Below are 17,257 nucleotides of genomic sequence, written 5' to 3'. Positions count from 1 at the left end.
AGAAAAAACTATTTAGGTTTTTGTCTCTTCTGTTTCCCTGATACTTTGTTGACTGAAAGCAGCTGGTTTCTTTTTCTAGTGCCTTTTGTCTCTGAGCATTGTTCCTTGAGATCTTTTTTCAGATTTTAAACTGGTTTTCCAAATGGTTTTGCCATCTTATTTAAGAAGCCTTTCTTGGGCCTCCTAGCTATTGGGGTACTCCCTCACAAAACCACATTATATGAATTCTGAATGTACTCACTAATAGATATACATATATCTTCCAAGACAATCCCAATAGACTTTAGATAAAAAATGCCATCTTCATCCAGAAAAAGAATTATGGATATTGAATGTAAATCAACACATGTTAATGTTCACTTCTCTTTTCTGTGCCTCTTTGTTGTTGTTCTCTCTCATGGTTTTTCCCTTTTGTTCGATTTCTTTTCTCCTCATAAACCAGGGTTAACAAGATGGCAAGTAATACAGAATTGGTCATTTTAACCATAAATGTGAACGGGGTAAACTCCTCTATAAAGAGGAAGCGGTTAGCAGAATGGATTAAAAGCCAGAATCCTACAATATGTTGTATACAGGAAACACACCTGAAGCGGGGTGATACATGCAGGTTAAAGGTAAAAGGTTGGAGCAAAACCTACTATGCTTCAGGTGAAGCCAAAAAAGCAGGGGTAGCCATCCTGATCTCAGATCAAGCTAAAGCAAAAATTGATCTAATCAAAAGAGATAAGGAAGGGCACTATATCTTGCTAAAGGGTAGAATGAATAATGAAGAAGTATCTATATTAAACATATATGCACCAAGTAGTGTAGCATCTAAATTCTTAAAAGAGAAATTAAGAGAGCTGCAAGAAGAAATAGACAGTAAAACTATAATAGTGGGAGATCTCAACCTTGCACTCTCAGAATTAGATAAATCAAACCACAAAATAAATAAGAAAGAAGTCAAAGAGATAAATAGAATACTAGAAAAATTAGATATGATAGATCTCTGGAGAAAATGTAATGGGGACAGAAAGGAATACACCTTCTTTTCAGCAGTTCATGGAACTTATACAAAAATTGACCATATATTAGGACATAAAAACCTCAAACTCAAATGCAGTAAGGCAGAAGTAGTGAATGCATCCTTTTCAGACCATGATGCATTGAAAATTACATTCAATAAAAAGCCACAGAAAAGTAGACCAAAAAATAATTGGAAACTAAATAATCTCATACTAAAGAATGATTGGGCGATTTCTTTTCTCTTATCATGATTCATAAAGCAATATGAATTAAAAATATTTTTTAAAAAGATATACATATATGCATTTGTAGGTAATGTTTGTATCTCCTCTATTATTTTTATCATTATATTCTCATTGCTTGTTGTAGTGCCTCACATGTCGTAAGTACTTAACTAATACTTATTGATTGATTATAAGTTTAACTTCACCTAATTGTTTCTAGGTCTCAGCCCATACCCAAGAACAAGCATTATTCTGGGAAGGGGTGACACCCCTGTTCCCAGCTCCATTGACATTAAGGAAGTCATCAAGCATTCGGATTCAAGCCATGGAGAGCCAGTTGAAATGTGAATCTGTGGAGCCTCATATTGTCCAAAAGATTGGTGAGAATGGATTCATTTGAGGAGAGGGAAGGGTAGGTTGGTTTAGAGTAGGTAAATGTACTTGAGACCTAATATGTGCCCAGCACTGTGGAGGATACCAAAAATAAAAGTGTAAGATGAATCTGTGCTTTCAGGAAATTTTTAATCTAGTTGAAAAAATAAGATGTCCATGTATCAGACAATTACAGAAGGATTGAATATTAAAATTTCATACTTGAAGACTTTGGAAGTGACCAAGGAAGCTCCTTGCTCTTAGCAAGGAGTTGGGTAAGATCTGGAGGTAGTTATAAGTCTTATTTTTGCTAGGGAACAAATAGGCTGGAGATACTGGAAGGTAAAGTAGAGATAAAGGTCTGCTTTATAGGTAGCAGTATTGACAGTGAGAGAACATAAGAATTCTTCTTAGCAAAAAGAGGGATTTGTAATATTCTGAAAGTGCCAGTTGTCATTTTAGGCAAGAATGGGGTATGGATATCACTGACTGATGCTATTTGAGGTAGTCTAAGTGATTTTAAGGAGGAAAGATATAAATTGCTTAAAGGAAGTGCATGAAACATGTGTTCAAAGGAAATAGTTGCACACTAAGGTACATTCACTTAGTGAAACATGTCATGAAAGAAAGACTGGATCTTCTTGCAGTTGTCAATACACAAGTTTCTTTCTGTTTATATTCTAAGGACTGCAACATGCATGTTCAAGATTTGTTACTACTTTATAAATTCTGGTACATTTACAAATCATGTTTATTTTCTCTTGGTAGTATTACAAACATAGGCATACAGTTCTATACAGACCGGTTTCTCTGTCTTGTCTTGCAGAGAATATAAGGAGCTTAGAAATCCTGATAAATCTTAAATAGATTTATAAGATTATTCAAAATTGTATCTGGCCCAGTCTCTAGGGTACAACCTTTCAACTGACTTTCCCTACCTAGTAAATAGTAGTGCTTGATCTCAACATGTTTCCACTTCATGCAACTTGTATTCCACCTTCATCACTTAGTTGAAATTGCCTTCCCCAGTAATTTCTTAATTATTAAATCCAATTGATGTTTTATTTAAATCTAATCTTTTCCAAACTGTTTTTTTTTTAATTTTTCTAGCAGATATTGTCAAATAGGGAGTTCTTTCCCAAATAGTTTATTGAATTAGGTTATTGGATGCAGACTAAAGTCTTCTTTTTCAAACCTTTTCTCATTGATCTTTTTTATTTTAAAGCCAGTATCAAATAATTTTTATGAATATTACTTTTTCTTACACAGCCAAATTGAGCTGCTTGGTATTCTCTATATATAACATTCTATTTTCCATTTCTTTGCTTTTGTACAAATTTTTCCCACTGCCAATAATATTCTTTCTCCTCACATATTAGATAGCCCCACATCACAACCCCTGAAATGTCTAGTTTCAACAAGATATGTAACATGAAGTTTAAAAAACTTTTCCCCCAATGACTATCTTTTTTTCACTGTTTCTCATGAGATTCTAGACCTTTTGTTCCTGTAAATAATTTTTATTGTAATTATGTCTAACTATGAAGTATTCCCATTGGATAGCACTAAATCCATGAATTAATTCAAGTAGATTCATCATTTTTTGTATTACATTGGCAACACAGTCATGAGCACTTAATATTCCTCCAAGTTATTTAAATTGTTCTTTATTTCTTTTTTTCACTTAATATTTTGCTTTTTCTAGTTACATGTAAAGATAGTTTTCAATATTTACTTTTGTAAGAGTTTGATTTCCATTTTTTTCTCCTTTCTTTCTCCCCTACTCTAAGACAACAAGGAATCTGATTTAGATTATACCTGTACAATCATATTAAATATATTTCTATATTAGTCATGTTGTGAAAGAAAAGTCAGAAAAGGAAAATCCATGAGACACACACAAAAAAAAATTTTTAAATAGTATGCTTCAATCTGCATTCAGACTTCATAATTCTTTCTCTGTATATGGATAGCATTTTCTATCTATCATATCTATCAATATCTTAGATCATTATATTACTGAGAAAAGCAAAATCTTTCAAAGTTGCTTATCATGCAATGTTGCTGTTACTGTACAATGTTCTGGTTCTGCTCACTTTACTCAGCATCTCTACCTGTTTATCATTGCTTATAACAAAATAGTATTCCATTACATTCATATACCATACTTTGTTCTGCCATTCCCCAATTAAGGGGCATCCCCTCAATTTCCAATTCTTTGTCACCACAAAGAGAGTTGTTAAAAACATTATTGTATATGTGGGTCCTTTCCTCTTTGAGATAGACTTAATAATGATATTGCTGGATCACAGGGTATGCACAGTTTTATAGCCCTTTGGACATAGTTCCAAATTGCTTTCCATTATTATTTCTTTGAGAAGTATTTTATAATTGTGTCTCTATAAGTCTTGTGTTGCAGACTCTATAAATATGTGTTGCAGATTGACCCCAAGATATTAAAGAAAAGAGGGGGAAAAAATCAAATTACTAAAATAATAGAAAAACAAGTTGAAATCATAACAAAAAGTAAAAAGGATTGTCAGAATCTATTATCCATAATTATATCCCAGCAAAATTAAGAATTTAAAATAGAGAAATAGCTTTTTTTAAAAAAGCCAAATTATGGGAACACAAGGTTGTTCAAGGGTCAGTGTTGAAAAACTATCCTTGCATATGTTTTGAAAATAAAAAACTTCAACAATAAAAATAAGTAAATACCAAATTGACAGAACAAAAACTAGAAATCTTAATTCACTTTCAGGGAAAAAAAATAATTCTGATTTTCTGTATAGGAACTCAACTACCCAAGAAAAAACTTTCTCATTCAGACTGATTTTTAAGTGAATTCCAGCAAATATTTTAAAAATAATTATAGCTTTATTCTTAAAATTGCAAAATAAATCATACTACTTCACTTTTTTTTTTACTATAAAAATCAGAGGGATATGTTAGGTGATGCAAAATTATCTTCCATTTCTTATCTTTGATTGTTTTATGAGAAAGATATATTCCTGATACCTAAACCAAGGGTAGGATAAAACAAAGTAAGATAAACAATATCACTAATGAATATTAATTGAATATTTGAAATAAAATCCTAGCTGACAGATTTTAATAACATATAAAAAATACTCCCTAAAACTAAGTTGTATATATCTTCAGGATGATCAGCTAGGTGGCACAGTGGATAGAGTACTGCTCCTGGAGTCAAGAAGAAACATCTTCCTGAGTTCAAATCTAGTCTCCATTACTAGCTATGTGACTCTGGGCAAATCACTTAATCTTACTTGCCTTGATTTCCTTATCTGTAAAATGATCTGGAGAAGGAATCACCTTTTGCCATGAAAACCCCAAATGAGGACTAATTAAATGAACAATAACAAACAATCTTCAGGACACAAATGTGGTTTAACATCAGAAAGATTATATATATTTATATCAATGAACACATTTAATATATTTAAAACAAAGTAGAGCTGTTCATGTTTATTAATGTCTCTCAAGTTCCTAATAAAATTAAAGTAAAAAAACAAAATATTTCATACTGTTATATTAGAGTGTAACACTTATGTTAACAAATCTTACAAAACATAGACATAGAAGGGCCATTTTTAGTATGACTACACACACACACACACACACACACACGTATCAGAAACCAAAAACTACTATTATTTACAGTGGGAATCCACCAGAATCTGTCTGAATAAATGCAGGAATAAAACAAGAATGGACCCTTTCCCCACTATTATTTGACATAGTTTTAGAAATGCTGGCCATAATAATGTGACAAGAGAAAGAAATTAAAGGCAAATAAGAGACAAAATTGTCTTTAATTGTTGATGATATGATGGCTTGCTTAGGGAATCCCAGAGAATCAATGAAGAACTACATGGATTCAGTAATTTCAGTTAAGGAGTAACAAAAAAATTCACAAAAATCACTAGTTTTTCTCCAATAGCCTTTTCTTAGTTCTCAGTCTTGTCTTGACCTCACCTCCTGCATATTCAGGCTTTAATTTCCTCAACTATAAATTAAGGAGATTTAACCAAGGCTTCCAAGGTCTGAGCTTATAATGTTTCCCTCTGTGACAGTATTAGGATACTTATAGTATTATTCTACTAGTTTGATCATCTTTCTGGAATGTATGCTGGATCATTATCCAAGCCAAAACTTTGAATATACTCCCAAACCCTGTCCTGGACTCTCTTCTTAATCTTCTCTTCCCCTCCCCTCTTCTTCTCTTCTCCCCTCCTTTTTCTCTTTTTCCTCTCAATCTTTCCTTCTCCCTTTCCCTGCCTCTCTCCTTCCTTCTCTCTCCTTTTCTCTCCTCCATGGTTCAATTTATCATCTCTATACAAATGAATATCACATATATGTATGCTTTCTTAGCCTTTTACCTCAGCCACAGCCCTGAAACACTTATTAGTATTGCACAGTTCAAAATAGATAATCCACAGACACCTCAAACTCAAAAAAAACTTCATTTTCCCTCCAACAATGTACCTGTCTTCCTAACTTCTCCATTTCTGTCAAGACCACCACTATCTTTTTGCTTGCCTAAGTGTAGTGTTCTTCTTTTCTAAAATATGATGGTTCTCTGGGAGCAGGCTTCTCAGGGGGCTTCTGGAGGCAGCCTTAGTTTCAGTTCAGATCAATAATCACCTCAAACGCAGCCAGCTGATAAAAATTCAGTCTTTTATTGTCTCTTCCAAAATAGTCCGGTTTGGTTCCGAGAGCTCTTGTTGCTAGTCTTTTGCCTCTGTCAGTTTCAGCCTCTCCTCTTCTGAATCCTTTGTTCTCAATCTTCTCCAACTGACTCCTCTACTGACTCTTCTGACTGAGGCTCTAAGAGCTTCTTATATATGATCTCTTAAAAGTGTGAACCCAAAGGTTGACCCCTCCTCTGAAAGTGGGATTGTGGGAGGTGTAATTTGTAAATCTTCCAGACTTGTGAACTTTAATGTGTGAGTTAATGTGGGAACTCTGGAAGGTGTAAACATAAACATTGTTTCTATCAATTCCAGTGAGTTAACACCTTGTTTCAAGTTCTGGCTCATAACACCTAAGAGTCATTTCAACAGAATGTAAACTATTTAAGGGCAGGAGTAGTTTTATTTTTTTATCTTTGTGTACTTAACACCCTCATAGTGTCTACAATAGTAAATACTTAATATGTACTTATTAATTGAGTGGTCCTCGGTTCTTTTGTCTCTCTTCATATTAAATTATATACCAATTCTTTTTTAATTTAAATTTCTTGCCTCTCTACCTGTTTCTTCATTTACACAGCCATCACCCTCTTTCAAGTCCTCATCACCTCTTTCCTGGACTATTACCAGTTATAATTGGTCTTTCTGCATCTAATTTATCTTCTTCATAACTACCAAAGTGATAGCCTAAAAAGTATTTCTGACTATCATTTCTCTACTAGGAAGAAATATGAACTCATCTATTTGGCTTTTAAAGACCTTCACATTTCTTCTCTAGCTTATTTCCTAGGATTATTAACATATTACTTTATCTTTTGCAGCCAGATTTGGTTTAGTAACTAAATTTATTTTCTGCACGTGATATTCCATTTTCCTTCTTTTTACTTTTGCACAAGTGTTTCATGTTGCTAAAAATGTACTCTTTCCTCACCCTCAGTCTAGTTTCCATCAAGGTTTATTGCCTTAAAGGCCTTTCTAAATCTTCCTAACTGATACTAACTCCCTACTCCCATATAGCTTACTATATATTAATTGTATGAGTGACTACGTTTCACCAAATAGAAGGTTTCTTTTTGCCTCTATGCCCAGAACCTAGCATAGTGCCTGACAATTAATAGGTATTTAATTGTTTTAATTGTTTTCTAACTAATTAATTAGACAATATTTTCCTTAGGTATAATTTATAATCATCATTATTTTATACTTTACAAAAAATACAACATCCTTATGAGACTTTGTTTTGTAGCTCAGGAAATAGGTTCAATGAAATTGTGATTTGGCTGAAGTCAGAGAGTTAATTGTTAGCTAATTTAAGACAAGAACTCAAGTTTTCTGTCTCTTAAGACAATGCTCTTTCTATCATACCACAGAAAATTTGGTAATTTTTATTAAAATTATTACACATAAAACTTAATAAGCACATATACATACATAAATATATATATGTGTGTGTGTGTGTGTGTGTATGTATGTATATATATATATATAAAATATAAATTAGCATAGAAATTCTATTTATATAATACCTAAGTGTAATGTTCTCTTCTCTAAAATATAATTGTTCTCTGGGAACAGGTTTCTTGTGGGGCTTCCTTCCTTTCAGTTCAAATCAATAATCACCTCAAATACAGCCAACTGTTAAAGTCCTTTATTGTCTCCTTCAAAATAGCCTGGTTAGTTTTCCTTAGTTTCGAGAGCTCTTGTTACTAGTCCTTTGCCTCTGCCAGCTTCAGCCTTGATTTCCCTCTGAATCCAAAGCCTCCAGCCAGCACAATGGTGGAATAACAAATGGATCTGACAATTCCTCCTCCGAGAATGGGCTTGTGGGAGCTATGACTTGTGAATCTCCCAAATTCTCTAGTTGGCTTGTGGGAGCTCCTTATATATGATCTCTTAAAGGTGTAAACTCTGAGCTAGAGAACTGTTAAGTACCATGATAAAATTAGACAACTTAACTTCGTACCTTGTAAGAATCCTAACACCAAGGTATAATTTAATACCTTTCCCATTAATCTTTCATTATAATAAGCCATGCTTAATTTTAACCTAGTTCTAATTTCATGCTTGAGTAGAAATAACTTACCCTGAACCATTTCCCTCACAAAAATTCTTATTTTTATAATTTTTGAATTTTTAACAACTTTATCAAAAGTGAAAATCCTAAGAGTCTTCCTTCTGTTAAAGATCTTTTTAAAATTTCATTTTTGAGTGTTTTATAATTTCTATGGGTGTTAACCTGATCATGGTTCTACAACTAGTACAGTGAGTCAGTCGCTTGGAGCTTAAGAGTTCAGATAAACAGTTCCTTTAATAAAGACATTTCCAACAGTCCATACTACAGAAGGATAAAAGCAATCAGTAAGGAAGTTTATGGGGTCTCAAAAGCTTCCTGCCAAAGTCCTAAATCTCTTCCTGACACATAGCTGTCCCAGACCACACTCTCCAGGTCTTATGTAACCCCCCACTTGGTGTTGTGGGAGTAGAGGGGTTAACTCAAACCTCTTCCTTTGGCCAGTATTCCAGCCCCCAACAGAATTTTTAATTTGGCTAGTGATACTTAGCATTTTTATTTCTTAATTAGCTGATTTTTTTCTCTGTCTCCTAGGGTGGTCTTTCTGAGCTACAATCCCTAAAAAGAAATTCTTGTTATGTAGTAGATTATTTCACTGGGTAAACGAGTCTCCATTCCTTATTTCTGTCTCCCTCAACCTCCCTAAAAAAAGGTTTTTTTTTTAACCAGCCAACCATTTCTTCTATGTTTTCCCTAATTTATACTGATTTGGTCCCTTAATAAACATCATAAATATGTTGCTGTTATAGTTGCTGTAAGTGTTGCTGTTAATATTTTGTTGCATAATTTCCAGATTACTTTCCACAATGGTTGGACCAATAATATGCCTTTCTTTCTACAACTTTTCCAACATGAACTATTTCCATCTGTCATCTTTGCCAATTTCCTGAACCTAAAGAACTACTTTGATTTGCATTCTTCTTATTATTAATTTTGTCTTGTTTTTATATGGTCATTAATAGTTTACAAATCTTTTAATTAGTTTTTTCTCTTTGTTCTCTTACCACTTATCTATTGGGGGAAATTCTTGTTTTTATGCTTTTGTGTTAGTGTCATATTTCTTGGATATCAGACTTTATTAATCAGCAATATTTAATATTTGATTCAGATATTTCCTTTATTCTAAAGCATCTAGATTGCATATGGAGTGCATGAACTGGAGTCAGAAAGATTTGAGTTCAAATTTGACCTCAGATAGTTATTAACTTTGTAATCCTGAGTTTTGTCATAATTTACCTCAGTTTCCTTAATTGTAAAATGGAGATATCAAGTTACTCCCAAGGGTTTTTATGAGAATCAAATTAGATATATTTTAAAAGCACTTAATAAAGTGCCTAGCATGTAGTGACATGCTTTATATAAATTTTTCCCTGCCCTCTCTCCTTTCCTAATGGATATATTTTCAATTTCATACAATCAGAGTGATTTATTTTATTTTCTGTGATCCCTTTGCATTCCTTCTTTAGTTAAGAATTCTAACCACGCAGTTAAAAGGATCTGATCTGATTCTATTATGGCTTTTTTAATGGCATGACTGATACTCATTTTAAGTTTGTTGTAGTATGTATTGTCAGATATTCGTATAAACCTAATTTCTGACAAACTGCTTTTCATTTTCCCTAGTTTTCTTATCGTATAGGGAGTTTTTCCCCAAATTATTTGTTTTCGGGTTATTTAACCATCCAGGTTCACTATAACACACCTTTTTCCCTCCCTAACCACAGGACAATTAAACACAACATAACAAGGTTCTTGTTTCAAGGAATAAGTGGTATAATCACATTATCCTTCTCCACCCGTCCCCCATAGTTTTTTTAGTTATTTGATTTCTAAATACAACAAGTACAACAAGGGAGACAGAGCTTATGGCTAAAACCTTATGTCTTCATCCATATACATACTATGAGCTGAATTCAAATACCTTTCAAATTAGAGGGCAGAGTCCGTTAGTTGTCTTCTCCTTGCACAGGGAACTGACATGTGCCTATTCTATTTATTGTTTCAGATTGTCAGTCCAAGCTTCAGAATGAAGAGTCAACACCTAAAAATGAAATATCCAAAGTAGAACCTCCAGCAGTGGTATCAGGAAGATTCATAGGTGATGTTGCTGAGAAAAACAATTACAAAGACACACATGATCATGAGAGTACATTACAAAGGCAGTGGGAAAAACCTATAGGAGAGAGAACAAGGAAATACTCTTTCCAAGAGAGTGGGTCAAGAGAAGTCTCAAATTTAATCCATCGTAAACTCTGCCCAGGAGAGAGATGTTATAAATGTGTTGAGTGTGGAAAAAACTTCAGCAATAGCTCAGACTTTAGTAAACATCAGAGAATTCACACTGGGGAGACACCCTATAAATGTAAAGAATGTGAAAAAACTTTCAGAAGCAAAGCCAGCCTTATTCAGCATCATAGGATCCATACTGGAGAGAAACCATACCAGTGTAATCAATGTGGAAAAAGCTTTAGTCAGCAAGCAGGTCTTATTTCACATCAGAGACTTCACACTGGAGAGAGACCGTATAAATGTAATGAATGTGGAAAAACCTTCAGTCATAGTTCAAATCTTATTAAACATCAGAGAATTCATTCTAAGGAGAAGCCTTATCATTGTAATAAATGTGAGAAAGCCTTCTGTACTAAATCAAACCTTTCTCAACATCAGAGAGTACACATGCCGAAGGCAGAAAAACATGGTAGATATGGGGAAAACTCAGAATTTGATTCTTCCTTATTAAATGTAAAAGCGGAATCAGTGGAGAAAAACTCTACATTATAATAAATAAAAGAAAGATGTAATTGGTAACTTAAACTTCAGTCATAATAAGTACTACATGAAAGCTAGAAGAATTGAAAATTCCCAGAAACAAAGACTAAGCAGAGAATAGCTATTTTTCTGGTTAATGGGTCTGAGAAGGCCCTCAGATCTGAGCTGTAATGGTCAAAAGCAGAAAGGTCTTAAACATCCTATTTCCATTTCTCCCCAACATACATACACAATCCCCTTACTTTTATATTTCCTTTAGAAATTAGGATGGGGAATCAGTAAAGAATCACTAAAAGCTTAACACAACCCCCAAACAGAATACTACCTTGTAACTAGTGACCTCTGGCTACCACCCAAGGGAATCAATGCTTATTTCACTTTAGACTACACCTTTGAGATCTTGACTCTTCCCCTCTTTTCTGCTACTTTATCTTTCCTGAATATCAGTGTAGCAGTTGGTAATGGCATCATTGCCTAGAAAATGCTAGAAGATCTTAGCCAGTAGCTAAAAGTACCTGTTGAGAAGGAGTAAGGTTAATCCTTGAAGAATAAAGTGTAAGATCATTTTTGATCCAAAGGATTTATTTCTCAGACATAGATATGTTTTGCATGTTTTATCACTAGACCAGAGGAAAATAAAATAAACAGGGAGAGAAGATACAAACATAAAGGCTGCAGTTTCTTCCTCATGCCATTTGAGAACTAGAAAGACTAGGAAATTATACAGCAAGAAAATGGAGAAGCCACTAGTTGTTCACAGCAATCATATGATTATATGATTTGGTCATATCCTATAACTGTTGAAGTTACAAGATTCTTAATATAGTTAACCCTATAGGGTTCAGTGGCCTGAAATCTGGGAACCATGTACTCACTTCAGGATAGATATGATGCTAAGATCCAAGGTGAGATAAAACCAGAATTAGATTAGATTAAAGAGCAATTTTAATAAATAAGGATTAATTTTTTAAAAAATAACATTGTACCTAACCTGTTTTTTTTTTCCCTTTAAAGCTTGTTCTGCATATTTCATCTTTAAATACAGTAGTCATAAAAATTTTTGTGTTTAACTGTTGTGTCATGTACTTCAAATATCATTAGTATGGATACTCCCTTTACTGATGCATATCACAACCTCAACCTCTTCATTGAAAAGATTGCAACCCCTCAACTTTGTATATGGTTTTCAAAAGTTGCTGTGGCCAGAAAAATATGTAACACTGTAGGCATGCAAAGATGTAACCTTGCTGATAAGCATCTTTGAACATACTTATGCTGTCCTTGGATGATAGATTGATGTAGGGCCTACAAGAACTTATACCATGTTAGTATAGGTTTTGAGACTCCCAGAGTTATCCCATGCCATATTAAGGCATTGGAAGAAGAGTTCACAAGTATACATGTGTGTATGTGTGTTTGTTTATATTTGTGTGTATTAATATATATTGCATATGTGTATGCATGTTATATGTGTGTGTGTGTATTTTATATACATCAACACTTTTTTTTTTAATTAGAAAGTTAATAGTTGTAATTGCATTTTCAGTTAACCACTGCATCAGGGGCACAGCAATGGACCAGAAGAAACAGCTGGGATGTCAGAATGAGGATGACACAAAACATAAGCAGCATAAGCAATAAAAATAAATAAATACCAGAGGGATGGGACAGATGGCATGTCTGAAGTTTTTACAAATATGTAGCAATCAAGAAATCTGTACAAATTTTCAAAAAAAGGTAGGTGAACAGAAATTAGGATGTCTAGAGGAACTGGGAGAAAAGGGGAAACAAGCTTTGATACCTAGGATTTGTTACCACACTTTAATGAGACTGACCTGGAAGATTGTGTTTATAATGATCAAAAACATAACCAGGATATAAGTGAGCATAGCTGAATCCTAGTATTATAGTTTAGATACTGAGTCATTACCATCTGCTGTCACAGAAACTTGGATTACAGATCCAAGATCTCGGTAGAATGAATGAACCTCTTGAAATTTGAATATATTGATTAAAATGAGGAGAGCAAACATTTAACAATACTTATATTAGCAACACAGAAATAGTTTTACAATAGAGTTAGAGGTCTAAGATTGTGGCTTTAAGTAAATCCTTTAGCCTTTCAGAGCCTTAATTTCTTAAGGATAATGGGGAGAGAATACATGCATCACAAACTTCAGTTTTATTGTGAGGAAAGCACTTTGTACATCATAGTGATTATCAACCATTGAATGTGACTGGGCAGGGAATCAAATGTGTTGGATGGGGAGTTGAGGAATGGTAAGGGTTCACTGAAATGGATTAGATAACCCAAGACTGATGGATAGATTAAGTAATTATGGGAAAATGGAATACAAGAAATTTGTATTCAAAAAAAGTCCTGGATCCTTCTTATCGTAGTTAAGTGAAGGCAAGGTCATCTTGTTTAGAATAGTGATTGGAATAAGATCAATGGAGCAAAGGAGAGAGGAGCATTTGGGAGCTAGGGAATGAGAAGAGAGGTATGTTATAAAGTCTTTGAGATTAATAACAGTATTTGCTTGGTTATATCACAGATGAAACAGGACAGCCCACTTTTGAATGAGACTGTCAAATCAAATAATGGCCTTTTTTCCTCAGTCCTGATCCTGTAAATCCCTCTGCTGCATTTGACAGTGTTGATTAGCTTCTTCTCCTAGATATTCTCTTCTCGGCAGACAGGGAGTCTTGATTGATAGAATGGTCAGATATAGGATTTTGACTTTTTGAAGCAAAAGCTTTGTCTAAGAGGAACCCTTTCAGTGGGATAGATTCTCCCATTCATTCTGTGAGTTTGGTCTGATACATGCTTAATGTCCTTGAATAGGGATAGTAGAATTATTCACTGGCTTTTATTAATAGTTATTAGGCAACTGGAGAGCTAGGCAGTATGGTGGATAGATTACAATGCCTAGAGTTAAGAAGACCCAAATTCAAATGTGGCCTCAAACATTAGCTGTGTGATTCAAGATAAGTCACTGTTTGCCTTAGTTTCCTCATCTGTAAAATGAGCTGGAGAATCTTTCCAGTAGCTTTGCCAAATAAAACCTCACCAACAATAAACAACAAAGTTGAGTGATTAAAGGGATGGCTAAATAAGTTTTTAGTCTTTAAAAAATTGAAGGGGAAAGCAGAGGACTGGCCAATGCATCAACAAAAAAAGTGTTCACAAAGTTAGGGACTAGTAGGCTATGCATGATCATTGCTTTAGAGATTTCTCTGGTAAATGTATTAAATCCTGCCAAGATTAGACCTGCAAGGGAGAAAACTAGGAGTAGGAGTAATAAGTGGGAACTCAAAATTTTATCCTATTCCTTCCCTCTTCGCCATATTACTTTCTAAAGCTTCTTTCTCTAGAGACAGAGGATTGATGGATTGTGAATAAATAATAGCTAATAAGAGTGTGAGCTAATGGGGAGAGTTCATATTTTTATTAGGTGCAGAACTGCATTGTCTAGGAGAGTTAGAGCTCTTACATTCAATTGAATCAATGGAAAGTTCTTGATGGAATTGCCCTTTATCCTTTTCTAGGTAGACAAAATGGAGAGTTCTGTGCACTTTGACTCCATAAATAGGAATTTTCAAAAGAAATGGGCTTAGAGGACCAGATTTGTACTTTCTTCCTAAAAATATATAAGGAATCCTAGGACTCCTTATTCCTCTTTACCAGCTTGCTTTACATGCAGTTAGATTCTGCCTTTTGGGGACAGCCTTGCTTGAATAGGATCATTGTTTAACTATGGGCCTTTCCCAGCTCAGACCACTCATATGCCTGGGCCAGTCAGTTGGTGAAATGTGAGTGTTTAGGTGCTCTTGAGAGTGATGAAAGGTGGCATAATGTCACCATTCCCATGTTAAATAAGTAAATGATGATGAAACCCTTTCCCATAAGGAAATTTAGATTTGGTTTTTGAAACATGGAATCACCAAGATGATTCATAGTTAACACATGGGATTAGTAATTAATCAGAAGATTTAGAAACAAGGTATTTCTATCTTGCCAATATTAGGACATCCTCACCCACTTAGCACAACTATACCTAATTGTTCACAACTACTTGTTTTTGTATAAATCTGGGGGACTTTTAGAATTAGTTTCACTAGAACAATAATTCCCAACATTTTCTGTTCCTTTCAACAACAGTAAAAAAAAAAAATATGAACCTCCAAGGGATTTAGTAAATCATTTAGAATATTCTCCTAGATTTATCTAAGTGCTTAAAATAACTAGACAACTTTTGTCCCCAAAAATTTCAAATTAAATTTTATATTACATAATCATAACAAAATTTTATTCTACCTATAAGTATATATACATATAAAATAAAATATGAAATTATAACATCTTAGTTATAAAATAATTACAGATATTTTATGTGAGACATTCTATAAGAATTCTAGTAAATAATTACTATATATTAATTAATCTAGTAATTCTATAAGAATTATTATAAAAAGTAATCCATCAAGACCTCATGCCAGATCTTAGGAGTGCTATTAATCTAACAATCTGTTTCTCAATGATCCTAAAGTCTCCTGGCCTTGGGAATATTATAATATAGTATTACAAATGTTGCTGAATGCCAGATAACAATCTATTGGTCAAAGATAACAGGTTTCTGAGACAAATGGTAAGGTGAGGACTAGATTATTCGGTAGATAGAACCCTAAGTAGGTAGATAGAACTTAGAGGGAGAACTCTAAATCTAAGCCATAAAATTAGCATATCGGTGACATAAAACACCTCATGTCTTTATATTTTTCCTATAAATTTATCTTCTTGCTCCTGGTTCTTTGTTGAATCCTTTTGGAACTTAGCCTGATTCAATTGGTGTTATAATTATAATAAACTTTACCCCTTGACTTGGAGATGGGTTCAAGCCTACAGATTCTTTTGAGGTCTGCAACCTCAAACTTTTAGGGACCTTTAGAACCTCAACATCCCTGCCTTTGTTTTTAACAACATTTATAACCTTTATAAGGTAAGAATCTCTTCAGAAATGACTTTTCTTTTACCACTGGAACATTAAATTCATTCTTAGCTATACTACTAAAATTGACTTAATATTGCCAAGTTCATTTGAAAATCTAAATATCTCATTTGATTCTTACAATTCTGTTGGATAGATGCCATTATTTCTTTTTTGTAACTGAGGAGATAAAGGGAGCTTTAGGTTATATGACTTGTACCTTGTAAATATCTGAGGCTATATTTGAACTGGGGTCTTTCTGATTCCAGGTCCAACACTGTGCCATCTAATTGCCTCTAACAAAGTTACATAGACGATAAGGTTAAACTATAAAACAGTCTTAATACCGAAATGAAAAGCAATGTTAGGCTTGTTTCTGTAGATTTATGGCAATGTGATGTAATATGCTAATTCTTATAGCAATGATAATTTTCATACAATCTGATATGTGTGCCATAAGAAAGCAAACATTCATAACATCTTGATCATACAATTGCACAGATAATGAGGTGTGATTATAAGTAATTGGTGAATATGCAATCTATTCAACTGGAATATGTAAAATACAAATGAGGGTACCCTAGGCATCTGAACAGCCATTGAAAATCAATTTGTAGTCAAATGTATTCAAATTATGAGATGTTTTGAAAACAATATGATTTGAGAAACTACAATTAGTATGTTTAGAAACAGTCTGATATATTCCTATGTGAATACCAAGTTTGTAGCATATACTATCATGATAGTTTTGAATTCTACAAAAACAAACCTATATGCTTTAAACATAACAATAATAGACAGTTATTTACTGCTTTAAAGTGCCATTAAAAAAAATACGTATTGTGACCTCTTTGGACCATCATCACAAAGCATTAAATGGGAGTCATTGCCCTAGAACAAGGGCTGAAGTTCCCACCCCCACCCCCCTCCAATTTGATCTGTTTTAACTGAAGGGCAAGAATGGGGGAAGGAGGAAATATGTCTGAGCCACTCTAGCTTGGAAAGGAGGAAAAACACCACATATATAAAGGGCTGCTTGATATTGGCAGCTAGATTAATGTTATACTAGGGGTCCCCTCAGCAGATCCATAAAGATATACCAGTTGCTATTTAGGA

At 33.8% G+C, this 17,257-nt stretch overlaps 1 protein-coding gene across 1 annotated transcript in view; it reads left to right on the top strand.

The window, feature by feature from the left end:
* Positions 1-12,210, top strand: part of ZSCAN21 (zinc finger and SCAN domain containing 21) — a 32,267-nt gene extending 20,057 nt beyond the window's left edge. The window contains exons 4-5 of the mRNA XM_051996671.1: positions 1,450-1,609; positions 10,390-12,210. Coding sequence (XP_051852631.1) covers positions 1,450-1,609; positions 10,390-11,165 — 936 coding nt within the window. The 3' untranslated portion in view covers positions 11,166-12,210. The remainder of the gene's footprint in view (positions 1-1,449; positions 1,610-10,389) is intronic.
* The last annotated feature ends 5,047 nt before the right edge of the window (positions 12,211-17,257 follow it).

The sequence above is a fragment of the Antechinus flavipes genome, chromosome 4 (genome assembly GCF_016432865.1).
Source record: "Antechinus flavipes isolate AdamAnt ecotype Samford, QLD, Australia chromosome 4, AdamAnt_v2, whole genome shotgun sequence".
Taxonomy (NCBI): Eukaryota; Metazoa; Chordata; class Mammalia; order Dasyuromorphia; family Dasyuridae; genus Antechinus; species Antechinus flavipes.
This window is presented reverse-complemented; position numbering and strand designations above follow the sequence as displayed.